The 18,452-nt window shown below is 49.4% G+C and overlaps 7 protein-coding genes across 7 annotated transcripts; 3 read left to right on the top strand and 4 right to left on the bottom strand.

Moving 5' to 3' along the window:
• Positions 1 to 126: 126 nt before the first annotated feature.
• On the top strand, positions 127 to 1,430 carry BC939DRAFT_499702 (P-loop containing nucleoside triphosphate hydrolase protein; the record flags this gene model as incomplete). Its single annotated transcript, XM_051559971.1, has 2 exons — positions 127 to 189; positions 285 to 1,430. The coding sequence occupies 2 exons, from the start codon at positions 127 to 129 to the stop codon at positions 1,428 to 1,430; spliced, it is 1,209 nt and encodes a 402-aa protein (XP_051416002.1).
• Positions 1,431 to 3,137: 1,707 nt separating this feature from the next.
• Positions 3,138 to 4,018, bottom strand: BC939DRAFT_439905 (uncharacterized protein). Its single transcript, XM_051554016.1, has 4 exons — positions 3,916 to 4,018; positions 3,724 to 3,799; positions 3,539 to 3,587; positions 3,138 to 3,334 (listed from the first exon to the last, which is right to left on the bottom strand). Exons 1-4 carry the CDS (start codon positions 3,952 to 3,954, stop codon positions 3,283 to 3,285), a joined length of 216 nt encoding a protein of 71 aa, XP_051416001.1. The 5' UTR covers positions 3,955 to 4,018; the 3' UTR covers positions 3,138 to 3,282.
• On the bottom strand, positions 4,019 to 6,653 carry BC939DRAFT_439903 (uncharacterized protein). Its single transcript, XM_051554015.1, has 5 exons — positions 6,277 to 6,653; positions 5,314 to 6,149; positions 5,159 to 5,216; positions 4,907 to 5,077; positions 4,019 to 4,802 (listed from the first exon to the last, which is right to left on the bottom strand). Exons 1-5 carry the CDS (start codon positions 6,419 to 6,421, stop codon positions 4,138 to 4,140), a joined length of 1,875 nt encoding a protein of 624 aa, XP_051416000.1. The 5' UTR covers positions 6,422 to 6,653; the 3' UTR covers positions 4,019 to 4,137.
• Positions 6,579 to 8,566, bottom strand: BC939DRAFT_302577 (MAGE family-domain-containing protein). Its single transcript, XM_051551391.1, has 8 exons — positions 8,379 to 8,566; positions 8,230 to 8,259; positions 7,837 to 8,119; positions 7,600 to 7,728; positions 7,371 to 7,517; positions 7,047 to 7,270; positions 6,705 to 6,951; position 6,579 (listed from the first exon to the last, which is right to left on the bottom strand). The coding sequence occupies exons 1-7, from the start codon at positions 8,457 to 8,459 to the stop codon at positions 6,862 to 6,864; spliced, it is 984 nt and encodes a 327-aa protein (XP_051415999.1). The 5' UTR covers positions 8,460 to 8,566; the 3' UTR covers position 6,579; positions 6,705 to 6,861.
• Positions 8,544 to 8,714, top strand: BC939DRAFT_393056 (B18 subunit of NADH:ubiquinone oxidoreductase; the record flags this gene model as incomplete). Its single annotated transcript, XM_051552070.1, has 1 exon — positions 8,544 to 8,714. The coding sequence occupies one exon, from the start codon at positions 8,544 to 8,546 to the stop codon at positions 8,712 to 8,714; it is 171 nt and encodes a 56-aa protein (XP_051415998.1).
• A 690-nt stretch (positions 8,715 to 9,404) lies between these two features.
• BC939DRAFT_302540 (uncharacterized protein) lies at positions 9,405 to 11,589 on the top strand. The gene has a single exon (XM_051551390.1). The coding sequence runs from the start codon at positions 9,505 to 9,507 to the stop codon at positions 11,545 to 11,547; it is 2,043 nt and encodes a 680-aa protein (XP_051415997.1). The 5' UTR covers positions 9,405 to 9,504; the 3' UTR covers positions 11,548 to 11,589.
• A 64-nt stretch (positions 11,590 to 11,653) lies between these two features.
• BC939DRAFT_439895 (uncharacterized protein) lies at positions 11,654 to 17,698 on the bottom strand. Its single transcript, XM_051554014.1, has 4 exons — positions 16,906 to 17,698; positions 15,447 to 16,193; positions 13,218 to 15,368; positions 11,654 to 13,121 (listed from the first exon to the last, which is right to left on the bottom strand). The coding sequence occupies exons 1-4, from the start codon at positions 17,320 to 17,322 to the stop codon at positions 11,682 to 11,684; spliced, it is 4,755 nt and encodes a 1,584-aa protein (XP_051415996.1). The 5' UTR covers positions 17,323 to 17,698; the 3' UTR covers positions 11,654 to 11,681.
• Positions 17,699 to 18,452: the final 754 nt, after the last annotated feature.

Genomic DNA, 18,452 nt, shown 5'->3' with positions numbered 1-18,452 from the left:
AGCAGGCAAACGAAGCATAGCAACAAGGGTTCCTGGCCTTCCTCTCATTCAGCTCATGGTACCACACTTTTGCAATCAACTCATCAACACAGCCACTACTCGCCGTTCGTTCGTATCCATCATCACATGCATCATCACGAAAGTCATGGCACCTCAGTCAAGATCCTTGTGCTCGGTGATTCGGGTGTGGTAAGAATGCATACGTTGACATGAAGATACCGGCTATTGTCATCCCGCTCCAATCCTTACGTCAACTAATGCCTTGTTCTTAAAATAATCCCTAGGGCAAGTCCAGCCTTGTTCATATGCTATGCCACAATGAGCCTCTGAGAGCATTGATGCCAACTGTTGGGTGCAATATAGACGTCCGCCTCCATTCATCCACAGTCCCAACGGCTGCAGCTTCAGTTTCTCGCTCCAATATACCCTCACTTGTCACCAGAAACAACCAATCAGCCGATCTGTTATCCTCTTCAAGTGCAGCAGAACCTGTATTCATCGAGTTTTACGACATTTCAGGTTCACCAACTGTGCGACATCCAAAGTCGAGGAGCATGTTCTATACCGGTTCCACATACCAAGGATTAATCCTCGTGCACGATCTCTGCAACAAGAGAAGCTATGAGAACCTATGGAAGTGGATCAGCGATTACATGGAAAGCTCTCAGTCCAGATCAACCTTGGTAACAGGAGGGTATGGCGGAGGACAATATGCTCAACCAAATATCCCTCTCCTCGTGATAGGGACTAAAAATGATATGGCTGCTGACTACAGCCAGCAGAAGAACGGAGTTACCGTCTGTGGCGCCGATCTGGTACAAAAGTACGGCGGCGAAGCCATCTCCATTTGCGCCATCTCACCCGCAGATTTTGCCCCCAACTCTTCGACGATGATCGCATTCAACATGTTTTTCAGTCGCATCATCCATCCCTCAAGTGATACTCCATACTCAAGTAGCCCTTTGAATCAGAGTGGTACATATCCATTAGCCACTTCAACAGCAAGTCCGACGCCTATGTCTTTTCGACCTCCTCCCACACCAACGCCAGGATTGGAGCACCCTCGCTACCAAGAACGCACAATTTCGACGGATTCGGATTCTGGCGCACGGTCTATACCGATCCTGGACTTTGCCACGTTCACGGGAGGAGCGAGTACAAGCGCGAATCCGTCTAGAGAGTCAGTTTATGATCGCCATCACCATGTACCATCGCGCGTGGGTTCCCCATCGCCGTCGTCATTGGGACCAGGTCAAGTCCCGTCAAGACCGATTACGCCCACAGGGATGAGTTCTGGTGCAGCATTGTCGACCAAAAGTGCACTCAGAGCTCAGTACGAGAGGAACCGCAGTGTTCTCAATCAGTACAGCAATACCGGCGTCCCCATCTATATCAACAGCAGAAGCAATACGCCTTCTGTTTCACGGTGACATGAGTGCCTGCCAATAGAAGAAAGAGAAGCGTGAAAATGGGCTAAATATAAACGCGTTGGAGGAGCTGCACGATGCAGCCATCTACCATCTATTCTCTCGCTTGGCCTCCTCGAGGCTGCACCTACACTCTTGCTTTTACATTGTTACGGCGTGTGGAACAAGAAATGCGTCCGAAACCATTAAGCATGTCCGTGTCCTACGTCCAATTGCAGCGGTTCTGCGAGCACAATGCCGTGTCCTGAATAATACAACATGCTTGTTGTCTGCTTATGCAGACACGCGTGAGGGTTCGGATTGTTTCTGCTGCGTGTTTGTCCGAAGCTGAAACTAAACCGCGCATTTGTGCTCTGTGCACCAACCATGTTCCAACCAAATCTGAATAGTGAACCTTAAAACGCACCTGAATTCCCCACTTGACATTTCTAGCCAGTCTTGAGACACACGATAGACAGGCTCACCACTAGAGTATCAGCAGCAACAAGAAGATGGTGCTGCTTTGAAGGTTGCCAGCCTCCAGTCTCCCTCTCCCCTCTCCCCCTCCCTCCCCCTCCACCCATGGACGCTCCCGGCCACTTGTAAGCAGGGGATGAAGGCAGTTGGCTGTAGACTACCTGAAGCTGTCCACGCGGCAATTTCGTGTAACAAAAACCTATTTCTTCCTATAAAGGGGGCTGTGCGCTGAAATGTCTCGCCGAGAAGGAGCGAATTGGAGCGAAGGGCGGATTCACATCCTGCAGTACCGTATTGCCACCGACTTCTTGGGGTTCACTGCATACCACACCTTCGGCCAAGATGGGCCTGTTCCTGGATGGATCCAGATATAAAAGGGAACCGCCATCATCATGGCCCAATCCCATCCTCACTTCACAACCACTCTACTCCAATCCAGCTCTCCTTCACTCACCTCCTCGCGAATATAAAAAGGCTCTCTCCCATGCACCAGACATACCTCTACCTCCAGCAACAACAGATTGCACAGTCTGCACAGTCCAAGAGGAAAATGGCCCTCGCTGCACTCCACCAGCCCCACTGTTACCAGGGTAGCTTCCAGCTCGAGCTTGTCTCTGACTGGATCGACACCCTGAGCCATCAACAGCAGCTCGAGAGGCAACAGCGCCGTGTCCAGAAGAGGTTGTTACGTCCCAGTCCCATCGACACTTCTTCTTTGGTGTCCCCACCCAAGATGCCAGACCTCTCTCCTGTTTCGCCCACACTCATGCCAACCATGCCCGCCCGTGCTTCTCTCGGCAAGTCAAGGAGGACAGGCGAATTAGTCCGCGATCATTCTCTAGATCTAATCATCGAGCGTCGGTGAGTGCTTAAATCCACTGATCCTGATATGCTTGTTTGATACTTGTAGGAACTCGTATACTCATCCTATTATTTCTTATTTTCTATTGGCTTCTAGCGCAAGTGCTGCCTGCAATGCCTTGTAAATAATCTGTCATTCGCCTTCAAGGCAATCATCACGTATATAATAGTTCCCTCTTTCCCACCCTCTGGTAGGGCTGTAGCAAATACTCCACTAATAAATAGATGCCGTGCAGGCAACGCGTCAAACTTTTTCACTGAATTTATCCAGCTGGATTGAAGGGAAAAAAAAAAAAAAAAGCATACAATTGCTCACAGGAAGACATCATGTCAGCAACTATGGGCTGCGGCCTCTGGCCTGCTAAAACCGCATGCCCTTTCGATTCTCCGAGCTTTGAGTTGTTCAAGATGGTCTCTTTTTTTTTTTATTTTGTGCAAGAATGCATTTGGGAAGTGGATTTAGTTGACGCTATGGCCATGGTAAAAGTAAGTGCGATATCAAATGCAATGCAGCATCGCGTTTTTTTTTGGTAGTCCCTCAAGCGATAGCCTCGTAACTGCTGTTGTGCTCCTCGCGACCACCAAACAAGCTGAAAATGGAATTGACAGAAGAGAGGAAGATAATATTACCGTTAGTGCGACGATAACTGCCAAAAAAAGATACATCTCCCTTATGTACTGTATACACATCCGTTTTTTTTTCCCATGACCAAAAATAAAACTATGAGTTGTTCCGCGGCGGCAGCGTTTCCAGCAGATGTTGATGAAAACTCGACAAGGACACGATGACTTACAAGTAGAGGATGAGACCCAGAATGGGGAACAGGAAGATAAGCAAGGACCCTGTTAGCGAACATAGAAACAAAGGAGTTAGTAATGGGTATTCTCTGAGGCTGCTAATGACGCGGCAGCACTGCATTGCTTCGTCTTCGCGCCCGTGTCTTCAGCAACACTGGATAACGAAGAGACGGCGACTTACAAAGCAGCTTGGAGGTGACACTGCGGTTTGAGTTGATGACCTCGAAGATGGCAATGAGGTCGAGAATGAAGACGACCTAAACAACAACGAGAAAGGGCGTCTTTTTCAGTTGAGAATCCAAGGGCGACTAGAACCTGCAATAGAAATGAGTCAGCAGCCAGGAGCGACCATTGTGTTCAATCTCCTTCTTACCAAGCCAAGAAAACCGCCAGAGTACGTTGCAGGGTGCATGGTGAATGGACAATGAAAAATTGGAGGAATGAAGAAAGAAGGAATGGGATAACAAGGAGGCAGTGCCACTGCGCTTAAGTGCTCTCACACCAAGGGGATGTTTATTTCCAAATAGAGTCGGCATGCATGTCAAGCAGGTCATTGCGGGCGCGGCGTAGGAGAGAAAACTGTACATGAGGCCCTCTACTCGTCCCTACTTGGTGGCTCTGAAGGTGCCCGGACGATGATCTGGCCCTCCTCGTTCTCCTCGTCTGTCTGATCATCCTCTACTGCCTCGACCACTCGCTCTTCAACACGCTCTTCGATCCGCACCCGTCTTGGTGGCCTGGATGTTGGGTTGGGCTGCGATAGCGACAGCAATCCCTTGTAATCACTCTCATCTCCCAACTCTTCATCAAATGAACCCTCAGAGTCATCGGCATATCGACCATTGCCTGTCGCATCTTTATACTCGCCCTCCAGGTCTTCAAAGATCACCTCATTATGAGGACTCTTTGCTTTCCCTGAACGCCTGCTGCCATCGTCGGCGGTATACTTCTTTTTCAAGATGGATGGCAATTGCTGAGCAGTCTTTCTCCGTGGCTCACCTAGTTCAAAATCCTCTGCCACCTTAGTGTAGTTTCTCTGGTTCCACTTCCTGAGGAGATGTGTCGACAGTGCCAGCACGAGGAGAACCAATCCAAACGTGATTGTACCAATAATGATGGCCGCCCGAGTTATGTTGGTAATGAAGCTAGTCTCATCGTCGAGCGTCGCGCGAATGGTATCTGTCCATGCTGTCGTGTTGATGTTGTACGCCATAATCGGCAGCACAGACACGACGGGTACATTGCGACCAACATCAAAACCTGTAGCGGAATAGAAAAAAAAATCGAATAGCATAGCATCAATAAACATTGCTTGTTTTTCAGATGACAATTCGCCTTTGTCTGTCTCGAAAATAGCCACATACCCGATACTGCGAGGAGGTACTCGTGGTACTGAAACAACGTGTGATCAGCACGAGGCCCTGGTCCGTCAGGCGCCTGCGTCCATGTCCAGGTATCCGTGTCTAGAACCCAAAGATCGCCAAGAACCGTCTGATATGGCTTGACGCCTCCGTGCAAGTAAATCTTACTACCGACTATATAAACAGTGGAGCGTTTCTTAGAAACCGATCTCAGAAGGTATCCATCAGTCGCCATCTAATCGATTTCTTTCCTACCTGCTAGGATCGCTGCCTTTTCCCTGGTATCTGGCAATGCACCGTTATTCGCAGCCACCTAATGGACATAAAGGCCAAGGTCATTTAACTGTCAGCAAATTGTTGAGAAGAGCCAGCTATTTAGGCGAGGCGTTGATGAAAACAATAGGCTCTACCAGATCCTGCCGAGTCCATGCGTTCGTGGTTGTCGAAAACACATAGGCATGGTCACATCCGCGTAGCTCCGCCGTATCACTGTCGCCAGGCGTGAATGAGTTGGCCGTTCCAGAAATGATGATGATCTTGTCTCTTACGACCGTAGCGACGCCTTTGCCGACAAACGGAGCGTTTTCGTTCAAGACGCTGGTTAGATTCCATCCTTCATACAGCAATTGGGTTGGGAAGAGCGTCGAGTGACTCTTAGTAAGGTCGATCTCGCCCATAAATATTGTTAGACCGGCAAGGTCCTTTCGCAGGATGACCTGTCGCAGGGGCGCAGTGCTCTGCAAAATGATGTACCAGGCGAAATTGACATAATCGACCGCCACAGTTGGTGATAGCCAGTTGCCGATCGCCAACACTGCCGTAGCATTGAATCCGAGGTCTGCTGTAGCGTTGATAAGATCAGTTGATTCCCATGTATTCATCATGGGGTTATAGATGTTAAAGCCGATCCAAGGCCGTGTATCTGTTACAGTCTCCTTTCCGTCCTGTTGCTCACTGTCCTTGTCGTCATCATCTGCACACCCAGCTCTTCCGAACTCGATCATGTAAGGCGAGATACTCTGGACTGTTGTGGGCGTGCCATTGACGAGCGAAAGTGTATTATTGCCGGGTATAATAAGTGTTTTGAGACCCATACCCGAGACGGGTGGGAGTGCTATTGAGTCCTCACGCAGTGGAACAGACTCCCATGTGGCGCTCGACAAATTCCATGAGACAGAGTGTCCAAGCCTAAGCCGCCAGAGTTCAGAAGTGCAGTTTGTTTCTAGAAATGTGTCTGATCTTGACCCTACAAAGCGGAGAAAGATGCAAGGCAGGCAATTGGCATCATTGGATTTGGTCTTATAGCTGCTGGTTTTTTTTTTTTTCTTTTTTTTTTTTTGGAAGGGGGTATGCTTCAACTTCATTGGGCATACCTCCATGTAGATAAAGCTCGTCTCCTAGGATAGATATCGTCTGACTGGACTGAACGGGGCCTGGCCCCATCTGGGCCTCGAGTCCCTCAAGCAGAACAATAAAGACGGCCAACAACGACAAGCTCCTCCAGCAGCGGTGTTTCATACTGAGGTACTTCTTATTTCTGTTCCTTGCTGCTGCTGTTCCTGGCGTGAGGAAAGTGATGAACGGGAAGGTGATGAGGACAGCTTTGGTGGACAAGAGTGTCTTTTGAATCGGAAGGAGAGGATGAATGAAGCAAAAGAGACGGACGAAGTCGATGGCTAGGTTGGTCGCCAATAAACAGAGTCGAATGTTCCGTAAGACAAGGTCTGTGTGTACGCTCGTGGTACACCTGTGAGCCAACATAACAAAAGCAACACTGGTCAACAAACAAAGTAAAACTCACTCTATTGCACATGCATAGAGGAGGAACAGCCCCCCGTATGCATTATCATCATCGCCGCTATGCCATAATTCTCGAATACAGCTAACATTATGCTTATAATATACATTAGGAGTGGAATGCTAGTCTCCTAAGGCGACAGATGGATAGCAAGCCTGCGTTACTGCCCCTGGGCTGCTTCTTTGCCCTTGATTCGTGCCGCCTTCAGAATGCTGGCTTCCAGATTAAGAGGTGCTTCCCGGCCAAAGACCTATTAACAATATAGATCAGCTATTTAATCCTTATCCCCTAATTTCGCGCACTCATCTCATGACAATTGAAGATGGGATCGAAATGCAGACATACCTCCTGGATAAAATTCACAACGTTCTCTTCTGGGACTTCAATCCTTGCGCGCGGGCCCCACCGATATTCCATTTCTGCCTTCTCGCCAGATTCATCCATGTGCTCAAGTTTGTACTTCTCTAGATAGCGCTTCCTGATCAGGACATCCATCTTCTTTTGGATATCACCGAAAGGCGAGTTGTCTTCCGTGAGTGCCAACCGTCGAAGGTGAGACATGAGTGCACCTGAAAATAACGGAAAAAAACACCTACATTAGCAATATGCCAATTTTTTTTTTGCTATGCACAGACTGTGGATACCGTGAAGAAAAACAGAGGTACTTACTCTCATAGATGGCCCCCTCTCGGACCATGATCAAACTGAGGATGACCATCAGAAGACCCAGATCTTCCAGTTCTGCGCTCCAATCTACGATGCCGCTTGCAATCAGATTCATTGGCAGGACATTCCTCAGCATATATGACTTAGATCCTGTGAAAACAATCAAAGAAAACGAGTTAGGTGCTGCGACATGTTCTGGTATATCACATCCTAAGCGTTGTAAAAGACTCACCTTTCTCAGATGCCTGACCAGATCGACCCTTAGTCGTAAGCTCGATCAGTTCCATGCCAAAGATATCCCGAAGTCGTTCCTGTGCCTTTTGGAGAACAGTGTCGAACAACTTGTTGTGATCATTCAACACTATATGTTTTTTCTTGAAAAGAGTTATTGAAAGCGTCGAGCCCTTATTGCAGCAGCGCCTTGAATCAATCACCTCGAAAACACCACGTATTGCAATGTATAGCATACCGCTTTTGATATCATCTCTCTTCAACGCCTGCTCTGAATGAGATGTAAAAATTGCCAGGCGCACCACATCTTTGACCAGTCTCTCAAAATCCTCGGCCGGAATATCAGCCCTACTCCCTAACGATTCTCCGCGTATTACTTTAGTAGCATGCACGTCGCCATCTTGATCGCTATCATCGCCTCTCTGAATTCGCTTCCGAGATCCTGAGCTGTTGGGTGCTCCACGCTTGCCATAAGTCTTTTGTGAAGATGATCCAACTCTCCATTCATTGTCTTCGTCGTTCTATATGAGTGGTCGCATTGAAGATACAGTCAAAGAAGTTGTCAGCCTCTGGAGGGTGTAGAGTATCGCCCTGCAAACATAAATGGTGGCAATATGGGATCCGTGCTTACATCGACCAAGACTCGCCTCCGTCTGTCAGTCTATGTAATCAGGGAATGCCGATGAACAAAAAGTACGTCAGCTCCTGGTCCACAATCTTCCGCATGCCTGATTCCTTCTGATTCCTTTGTTCGTCCTGGAGCATCGTTGGCCTCATTACCATTGTTCTGTGTGGCGTGCTGTGGTGTTGTTGCAAGTTGGTGGAGTTGAACCTTGAAGCCCACTGGCGAGCCCATTTCATAAACCTGCGGTCCAGGCTGCTCCGGTGACGAAACGCCCATCACTTACTCCCCGTTTCCCTCGATCTTCATCCTACAAGAACACCATGCCCGCCACACAGAAGGAAATGCAAGATGCCCGTCTCCCACTCGGGTACCGTGATTTCTGTGCCGACCTCTTGATCCCCTTGAACAAGTGCCGTTCCGAGACTTACTACCTTCCATGGAAATGCCAGGATGAGCGCCATGTCTATGAGAAGTGCCAATACGATGAGTAAGGACCTGACGTTCACCGCAGTCGCAATGGATACATCAGCATGCAAACGGGCTGATAGACGGTGCTCGTTATTCGGCAGTTTGTGTATACATGACGGATACAGTACTCCAAGTGGGATATTCGGGCCAGTAATTGTATATCAGGAACACTTGTCAGGACCTAGAGAACAAGCGGACAAACCTCTGAAGGGATAGCAATGGAGTACAGCCAGCAATTGATGAACGAGATATAGATTCAGAGGTGTTCTCAGTAAGCCTTATCTTCGCCGCCTATATCGACATCTTAATCAACTGAGATAGAAACCGATGGATACGGATTATAAAGGCGAAGCACGAAGTGGATGCCACTGCGACCAGGAGGAGCAGCTTTAAAGATTTGAAGCTAGAACATGATCTAGTTACGATTTCTAACATTAATTGCATGCTCTTATTATGTTGCTTATGCTTCTAGCTATATCCGCCGAATGAAGGCAGCGGAGACAAAGAAGCGCGAGGCCTCGGACGAATAGATGGGGTTAGGTCAGATTATAAAGACAATAGCCGCAAATATATAGAACATTCCCCTTCAGGAATTAGCACTCAAAAGACATGAATATGATGGATAAGGCCAGGCGATACTGGGATGTCACGATCATATGTGTAAAGTAGCCTTGGTCCCATTCAGAGGAAACGCGCCCATGTCTTTAAGTGTTGCAGCCACTTTGTGACGGACTTCCTCGATCGTTTTGTCCCTGAACTTGTTTCTTATTCCTGTCCCTCCCTGTTTGACTGATTTTATCCTCTCACACCTCCATGCCACTGTACTTCCCATTCCTATCCCGATCAACACAGCTCCTCTGTCCAAAGCTCCCTTTCATTCCCTCCAATCACCTTGCTCGCTTCCGACATTCCTCTTCTCGCGCAAGATCACGCTCCCTTGTTGAATGGACCCCCGAGCTCGACTCGCACATTACCCAACTCCGTCTCCATGGCCACACCTGGAAACATATTGGTGAATCCCTCCACCTGCCTGCCATCACCTGCTACCGTCGCTATCGTGCCTGTATCGAACCCGAGCTCTTCCAGTTCTGGTCCCCAGAACTAAACCGCCGTCTAAGCCAACTTGCTCTTCAATCCAAACCCTGGAACGAGATCGCTCATACCCTTGCATCTGAACAGAAATATCCCATTTCGGCAATGGCTTGTCAGCAACAATGGTACAAAATCACACAGGAACCCGTCCGCCAGCATAGGAAAACACTAGCAGTAGCAATGACAAACTTCAGAAGGAAGGATAAAGATCTATTGGAGCGGCATGTACCCAAATGCGGAGGAAAAATAGGAGGTGAAGGCAGCACCCTTCGGTCGGACGGGGAGCCATTAGATTGGAAGGAGCTTGCACGCGAAGTCTTTGGGTATCGATTTACACCCGAGCAACTACAGTTCAAACATATACAGCTCCTGACAGAGCGTCGTAGGTGGACTCGGAAGCAGGAGATGACGTTGATCGATCTGATCATGCAACAACGGGTCAGTCGCGACGGTCTTGACGAGCAAGTCTGGCACGAGGCTGCACAGCACCTCAAGTTCCATTCACCAGAAGATTGTAAAAACCGATGGCAACAGCTACAGGGCTACTTAATAAGGAAATACCAGATTAGCAAGGCTGGACATCATTGGGCCGAGGGCGAGATTTTGGCATATTGGGCCTCATGGCGACGATACGGGAATGATTGGGATCGCATCGCGGAGGCGGTGAGGCTAACGAGACAGGGAAATATTAGCACTGGCACCAACAGCGTGCCATATCAGGATCACTCTTCTTCGTCTTTGAAGACGCCCAAGGATTGTAGAGACGATTTTCAGTTTTTGGTGGCACTTTCTGTCTCCAGGGGAGATCACCTCGAAAAAGTGCTAGGAAAGCTGGCTCACAACATCTCAGGACGGCCACGGAGTCACCATTGGACCAAGGAGCAACTGGATCGACTCAAAGGGGCGGCCTCGCTTGAATACAAGCCATGTCAGACTAGCCCATCAGATGCGGATATCGACTGGATGGCCGTCGCAAAACGCGTTGGCGGCGGCGTTACGGAATCTCAATGCCAGTACCGATGGGCGACCTATCAAAGTCCCTCAACAGCGCCCGGTATGACTCGCGTGGGACGCTGGGATCAAACGGAAGTTTTGGCGCTGCAAAGGGCGTTACATGACCTACATCTTCTTGGATCCACATACCAACTCCCACCGCGGTTTCCAAAGTTCGTCCAACAAGAGTATAGCCTGCAACGGAAGGCTTCTGCGATCAGGACCAAGGCCAAAAAATTGCTGGAGAGGCATGTGCTCAGATATCAGGAGGATGATATCCGGCGCGGAATGAAGGCCTTGATAAGTTTACAGGATATCGCGCGTGCGGAGGGAAACAGTACACCCAATAAACACTCTGGACACCTAAATACAAGCCTACGCACGGAGTCGGATCTCGTAGGACCTCGTAGCTTTCAAGAGGATGGCGATGTCGGTGCGCTGAGCGAGTCTCTATCAACAGACAAAATAATGTACTCAGATGACGACCCGGACGATGATAGTGATCTGGGGACCGTACATCCTACAATGTTTGTGGCCCCAGGGATTCTCAAGACAGAAGTACCTAGGAATGTATCTACTTCTGGATCAAAGAGGCAGAGACGCGTTGTTTTTACCTGGCAGACTGGAGATGTGGAGAAGCTAGAGCGACTCGTGAAGAAGTACGGACAGTCATCGCTCGGCTGGAGGCAGATTGCGCAGGAAATGTCGATACCCGTACTCAAATGCAAGGATAAGTGGCGGCGCTCCTTTGGCGACACGCTTTATGAATAATAAAAGCAAGCAGTTCAAAGCTCAGTCATCTGAGTTTCTCACTTGATGGTCCTTTTACATGGGCTTCTCATTAATAAGGCAGGAACGATTAAGATGGTTAAAATGTGTCATAGTCATTATAGTGTTTGCTTTATTTATAGCAGCTTCATCTTCACTACGCGTTCGAGTTCGTCCACCATGGCGTTCAGTCTCTTGATTTCCTCATGTGCGTCTCCAATGACAAGATCATCCTTGGGTTGCGGCTGTGCTGACTGCTTCGAGCGAGACGAGCGTCGGACCAAATCCTGCCGCTGGTGAACTGGACTCTTTGAGTGCTGAGATGCGCTACTTGTTGTAATATCCGGTGTGAGGGCTGCCGAAGAGCTGGATGAGGAAGAAATGGTTTGAAGATCCAGCTCCAAAAGGCTCTCGTTCAAAATTACGTTGAGGTCCGAGTTATTATGGTGCTGAGTTGGGAGCGTTGATTCGTTCAAGGAAGTCTTGGACCGATTGAAGGGACTTCGGAGGCGTGAAGGCTGCGATTGTTGCTGCTGCTGCTGGTGATCATGCTGTCTAGAGCGCGATCGAGGAATATCTGATCCTTGGCTCGAATTGAACGAGGAGCGGGCCAGACCCATTTGTCCAGCCACCATGCTACTGTTGGTGAGCGTCGTAGCCGCAAACTCGAGAGCCTTACTCTTGGCGATCTCAGCCTCCTGCGTTTTCACCTTGAGCTCGTGAGCATTGGCCTCCATTATTCTGAAGCCCTCCTCGATTCTCAACTGCAGCTGCGCCAGTTGCTTTTGCAATTTAGACGAGCACACATTATCTTGACCCACGGATTCCTCGACCGAGTTGTCGAAGCCAAGTTTGGCCCTGAGAGATCCTGCAAAGTCATCAGCCCAGACAATGACCATACGGACTTGGCTCTCGAGCTGACTGACGCGCTCGTCCTTCTTGCTGATCTCCTCATTGAGATCCTTCATGTAGTTCTCAAGCGCTGCGAGACGGGCATCGTGCTGCTGCTGCTGGATGGGTGGTACGGGTTCGTTCGATGGCGTGGCGGACTGCGCTGTCGAAGGCGACTTACGTCCGGAAGAAGACTTACGTCTCCGAATCGTGGATTCTGCGCTGCTCGAAGAGGTTCCATTAGCCATCGCGCCGTGGTATTCCTCCAATCCAGGCGGGTTAGGGAAGACCATACTCTGGATCCTCAGCTGCGAATGCTCTTTCTTCCATTTGAGCTTCTCCTCCTTCTCCCGGTCCCTCGCTGTTTCAAGCTCTTGGACAGCTCTCGTCAACTCGCGATTATTTCCATCGAGGCGCCGCATGCCAGCGTTGAGAACCGCGCCTTCGTGCTGAAGCAGCAAACGCTGGATCTCTAGAAGCCGCTCCATCGCTTGCTGCGTCTTCTGGACAATCTGGTCCATCTTGCGAGTCGTGGCATTCAGTTGACTGGTTGCTGCCTTGACAGCATCGAAGTTCGTGTTGCTTTCGTGCAAGCGGATCAGAGAATGCGACGCGTCGCGCATGCGTGTCTCGATCATGAGGGAGGCACTGAGCTGCTCGACGTATTTTCGGAGATCCTCTTGCTCCTATGGCCATCAGTAAGCATCAAATGGAGTATTTATCAGCATCGAAAGAAGATTGACAATGTGGGCTTAGTCGCCAGCAGCGCATTACGTCCTTACCTTCTTCAGGCTCTCAACTTCCTCGAGTGTGAGGGCTTTGTACAGACGGCTAGCAATGACAGCCTGTGTGATGACTTTTTGAATTGTCTGGGAGTCTAGTGTCCTCAAGACATCTTGTGGCAGGATCCCCAGGTTGGAGTTTTTCTTGAGAAACTCTTCTGGAGACGGGATCACTGGCAATGGTAGAATATCGGGGCCATACTTTAGCCTCTCCTTTTGTCCACTGCTGGGGTTGCTGTATGTCAAAGCATGCTGGCCATGGCTACCACCACGCGTGAGCTGTCCCGCACTTCCCGATCTCTCGTGTGAAATGCGTTTGTTGCGCGGCGGCGACATAGATCGCACAAGAGCGCCTTCTCCAGAAGCTGTGTTCGATGCCATTGCCTGCTGGTGATGCTGGTTATGGCATCTGGACGACTCGGGCTGACTTTCGCTTCGCAAACGCTGTCTCTGGGTTTGAGATTGAGATTCGCTCTGCTGAAGTTGTCCGGTTTGTATCTGACCAGGTGTGTGACGACTATCCTGTCCTTGAAGAGCTGTTTGGGGTGTACGACCGGGCGTGGGCGGCAAGTCCTTGTTTGTATCGGCTAAGGAGTCGTTCGACATGGCTCGCGATCTCGATAGTGACTGATTTCTCTGATGTTGATGATGCTGCTGCTGCTGCCATTGGCTTTGGTGATGTTCGTAAGGCTGGTCATGGTAGGCTTGGTGAGATTGATGATGGACCTGGTAACTAGGCTGCTGGTGGGGCAGGTGGTCCAGTTCATTGTGATTTGGATGATTTTGAGAAACACTCGGTTGCGCTTGACGCTGCTGCTGGTGCTGCTGTCGATCTGATGGTTGATTTGGCTGCGATTGGTGCTGATGCTGTTGTTGTTGCTGCGCTCGCTTCTGCTGCCTGTTGTTTCGCGAGGCAGCGGCATAGCCCTCGCTCTTGCTGTACTCTAGCGGCCCATGTGTCTTTGAGCCGCAGCCAGACATAGAGTCCGCCTCATCCTCTTCAGTAATGGCTCTGTTTTCACGATAAGGATATGGCGCAGTGTTGGATCGCTGAATATAAAGGCCCTCCTTCTGCGAACAAATCCCCATGGCCGGGTCAATGATCTGCCCAGCCTCAGTAGCAGCCTGTAACTGAGATAAAATACCTCCCGGCTGCACAGTAGCCTTAGCTAGAGAAGTGTTTCCTTCTGTTGGCTCAGGCCCGACATTGTCCCGTCCATTACAAGAGGATGGGTCTCCGAGCGATGCCGAGTTTGTGGGTCGACCCCTGTCAGGCAGTAGCATCCTACTAGTGGATCTATTTAGTGCTGATGTCGTTGGTAGTGCTGTAGTGGGCGGCAGATTCAATGTGCTTACGGAGTTAATGGAGGAGTGGCCAGACCGTGCTTTGGGACTAGAATCTCTGAGATTTTGCCGCTCTTTCGCTTCCTTCTCAGCCTGTTGCGCCTGTCGCCAGTCATCTGTGGTGCCTCCGTAGGCATCCTGGATGACGTCAGATCCCATGGATGGGGGTGTTGCGGCAGTGATTGGTTCATTTGACATTGCAGTGGCGGCCTGATATGGGTGCTGGAGATGGTGCTGCGATCTCTGCCGGTTGTGAAACGGACCGGGATTTGCCTTTGGATGGGTGAGGGAACTTCCTCTAACGGGTGTTCGACTGTCGGCAGAAGAAGGTGATTTGATGTCAGGCAAGGATCTGTTCCGTCCTAGCTCGGCTTCATATGTCCTGGAAAAGGCATAGTCCTGGGTTTGCTGATTGCTGGAGGAGTTGCCTGGGTAAGGTCTTCGCTGTAAATTTGTCTGCGATCGACTGTTTTGCTGCGCCCAGACCTGCGAGTTCTGCTCGTAAGTGGAAAGTTGAGCGGTGGCAGCAGCTTCCTCGCCTTTTGCGTGTATAGACTTTTGACTCGAGCTTTGGTTCTTCTCAGAAGCCTTTCTGCTCAAGCCCATGCCTTTGAGCGCCGTACCAGATGCCTGACGCGCCATTCGCAGCAAATTGCTGCCAGATGCCTTTCGCGTCGGTTGTGCTGTGCCAAGTGAATCTTGCCGTCGGAGTTGGTCTATGTCGTAGCCTTGCCCACCATTCTGTGAGCGCTGCTGCCGGGTCTGAAGAGGCCCCTTTCCGTTACTGTGACTCCGAGTCGGATGATTCTATTCCAAGACATAAGAACTAGAACTTAACACCCACATGAAGATGACGCCAGTAACGATAACCAAAGTGGAACTTACTTCTTCCCAAAGCTGACCACTGCTAGCCTCTGCTGCTGTTGGTGGTACCTGAGAGATTGTTTTTTCTGGCCAGGGTGAGGTAGCTAGCGGATGATGCCTATTAGAGTTTGATTTTTCCCGCGTGGCATGAGTGGCGCCTGTCGATTGGGTGGTCAATAACAACTCTGTCTTCGCGGCGACGGGGTCTTCCTGATCGGGATGCTCCTTCCTTGACCCATCACTCCGTGTCGTTGACTGGTACTGTTGGTAGAACTGAGCAGGCTGGTACTGCGCTGGAGGCACAAATGGATTTGCTTGAGACGGGTGGGTATGATAGGTCGAAGAACCGCTGCTCCCACTATTGTTGCGCGGCCTCTCTTGAAAAGATGGCATTACTGGAGTAACTTCAGGAGGGCCGAAGGGAGAATCGATCTTTGTCACTCTCTGGGGCTCCTTTGGTGAAACTTTGTAGTAGCTGTAGGGTCGATCGATGACGATCCCTTTCTTGCTCGCAGGCGGTATATATGGAGTCGACTCCATCTGACCTGGGTCCATGAACACGCTGTGCTGAAGATCGGCCATACTACGGGAGGGAAGGTGGTAAGATGTTGCTGAAGTCACTTCAGATTGCGAGTCGGATCGCAGACGTCTTTCTGGTTCGTCAGACGGTTGCTGGTGGCTATAAGCAGAGGGAAGCGTGAATGTCGGTGCTGGTGGAAGTGGAAGGTCCTTGTTGACAGCGGCTTCACTGTCGGCTTCGAGCTTATTCTAAGAATGCAACAAAAAACTTTGGGCGTCAATCCAATGTACGATCTGATACACATTGGTTATTTGACGATGCCGCATCTTCCGAAGGTGCGATTAAGGGACTGCAGGGGTGGGGATGCATTTGCGCCTAGAGTACACTGTTGAGAATACAAACTGTCTGCCATTGGCAGTAAATAACCGACGCCGCTGTCAAGGGAAGCAGACGACTTCATAATTTAGTCTACCAGGATATGTGTTTCCGACATCTTTGCATCCAATTTCTGCTCTTCCCAAAATTTTCACTATAGTCCTGCATCATCCAAGCTCCATGGATACTTGCTCTCAAGTTAGACGCGTGCTTTATAAATTAAAGACATGCGTGCGGTTTCCCCTCTTTAGGAATGCAAACAAGACCTGGCTTTGTGAACAAGGCAGTTCAGAATCGCAAAGGGTCTGTTGTAAAAATAAATTGTAATTGACCCAATGATATTTCCCCCTGTGATGCCGCAATCCAGGAACTGTGCCCATCACTGCCAACCCATTATGTCAGGTCCTATGGCGTTTCACGGCCAAGTTGCCCATGTATTGCCCTCATGCGCTGCCGGAAGGCACATATGCGCTCTCATACTACAGTCCTCATTGTATCTCGCCAACGGTAAAGAAGCGTTTCAACCATGCAATAAGAAAAGGGTCGTGCCAAGGTTCCGTAATTAGTCTTGCATAGATTGCTTACCGATGATCCGCTCTTAAAAGATCGCTGTCTTTGCTTCATAAGTGGATCCGGCGGTAGAGCTTTGCTGACCCGTTTTGCGGTCTTTGACCGTAAAGAAGTATCTCTGCCTGTTCGCCCATCGGAGGTTCGATGGGATTTATGGTACAGGTGGGGATAGTCCTGATCGTACTCTTGATTGATGAGTTGCAGCGGACGATGATTGTGTTCATTAGGGTGGGATGGTTGCTGTTGCTGGTATGTCAGAGGGGCTGGAAGATGGTAACGATAATCCTGGCCTAGGGGCTCATCTGTTTGGTATAATTGATGCTGCGTTGATATTGCCTGCTGGAGTGTGTTCTGTCCTTGCCCCCGAAGTGGGCATGATGCTGTGTCGGCGACACCAGAACCTGGCCATGGTTGAGGAATGACAGAGGTCATGGTTGTTTTTTTGAAAATAATTGGCGGGAAAAAAAGGGCCGTTGCTACAAAAGGGTCATTAAAAGCAAGGCAATGCAATTGTGGCCACAGCTTGAGCAAGGATATTATTGTTTCTCTGTCTTTGACGAAGAAGAGGTTAAAGAGGAGGTAGAGGAGGAAGGTTGCGATGCGAGGATGTGCGAGCAGGTGAACGTGTTTTCTAGTGCTGCCAGGACCACATTCTCTTTTTGCTAGTGATTAAAATGCCAGTGGTCTGGTTTCAGGAACAAGAGGAGGAGGCGGAGTGGAATGAAATAAAAGAAAAGGAGCAGAATGAGAAAGGTCGACTGCAGAGAAAGATGAGAATGAGAATGAGATGAGGCAAGATGAGAAGAAGAAGAAGACAGCAATGCTAGTTGCAGTAGTAAGTGAGCATTGGCAAACAAGGAGAAGGGGGTATATACTTCTTTTCTCACATCGGCACTCAGGTACGCTTTCTTCATACACACATACACACACATAGACAAGGCTGATTGTTGTATATAGCATAAATTGCAGCGAAATTAGAGAACTCTAAACCACGACAGCTTCCATAGATTTCACTGCTTACAGTCGACTCGTACTCTATGGACATGGAGTTATGAACATAGACATGTGTCTCTCCAAATGCAATGGGTCAACATGCCGTTCTTTCTCGGGCATGCTGAGGCTGCCATGCTTTCATCCGCATGAGATAAGGACCAGAGTGAGATCTATCCATCCTTCCATTTACTGGGACAGGTTATGCGATCCGTTTCCTTTCACTTCTTCTCTTGATTCACAGGTCGTGTTAGTTGATTTTTTTTATCCGTAGTGAGCAAACACAACACAAACACAGTTCTCTTCACCGGACAAATCTTTATTCATGAACAAAATGTATATACGCAGTTGACAAGCCCGGAGGACACGTTGGCAACTCCTCCATTGCCCAAGACAAACGTGCTGCTATTTATTAAAATTGAAGTGCTCAGGCAGGCGCTCTTCGCTTTGCATATTAAAATAGCCTAATGCTGAGCTTTGTCACCTCACTCTTGGGCGGGAAAACATACGACATGGGTCTACAGGGAACATAGGTTGATACAGCATTCAACCTAGCGCACATTCGAACCCGC

Source organism: Gamsiella multidivaricata, assembly GCF_025024155.1.
Source record: "Gamsiella multidivaricata strain RSA 2152 chromosome Unknown BC939scaffold_8, whole genome shotgun sequence".
Classification (NCBI taxonomy): Eukaryota; Fungi; Mortierellomycota; class Mortierellomycetes; order Mortierellales; family Mortierellaceae; genus Gamsiella; species Gamsiella multidivaricata.
Note: the sequence above shows the minus strand (reverse complement) of the source record. Positions and strands in the feature narration are given on the sequence as shown.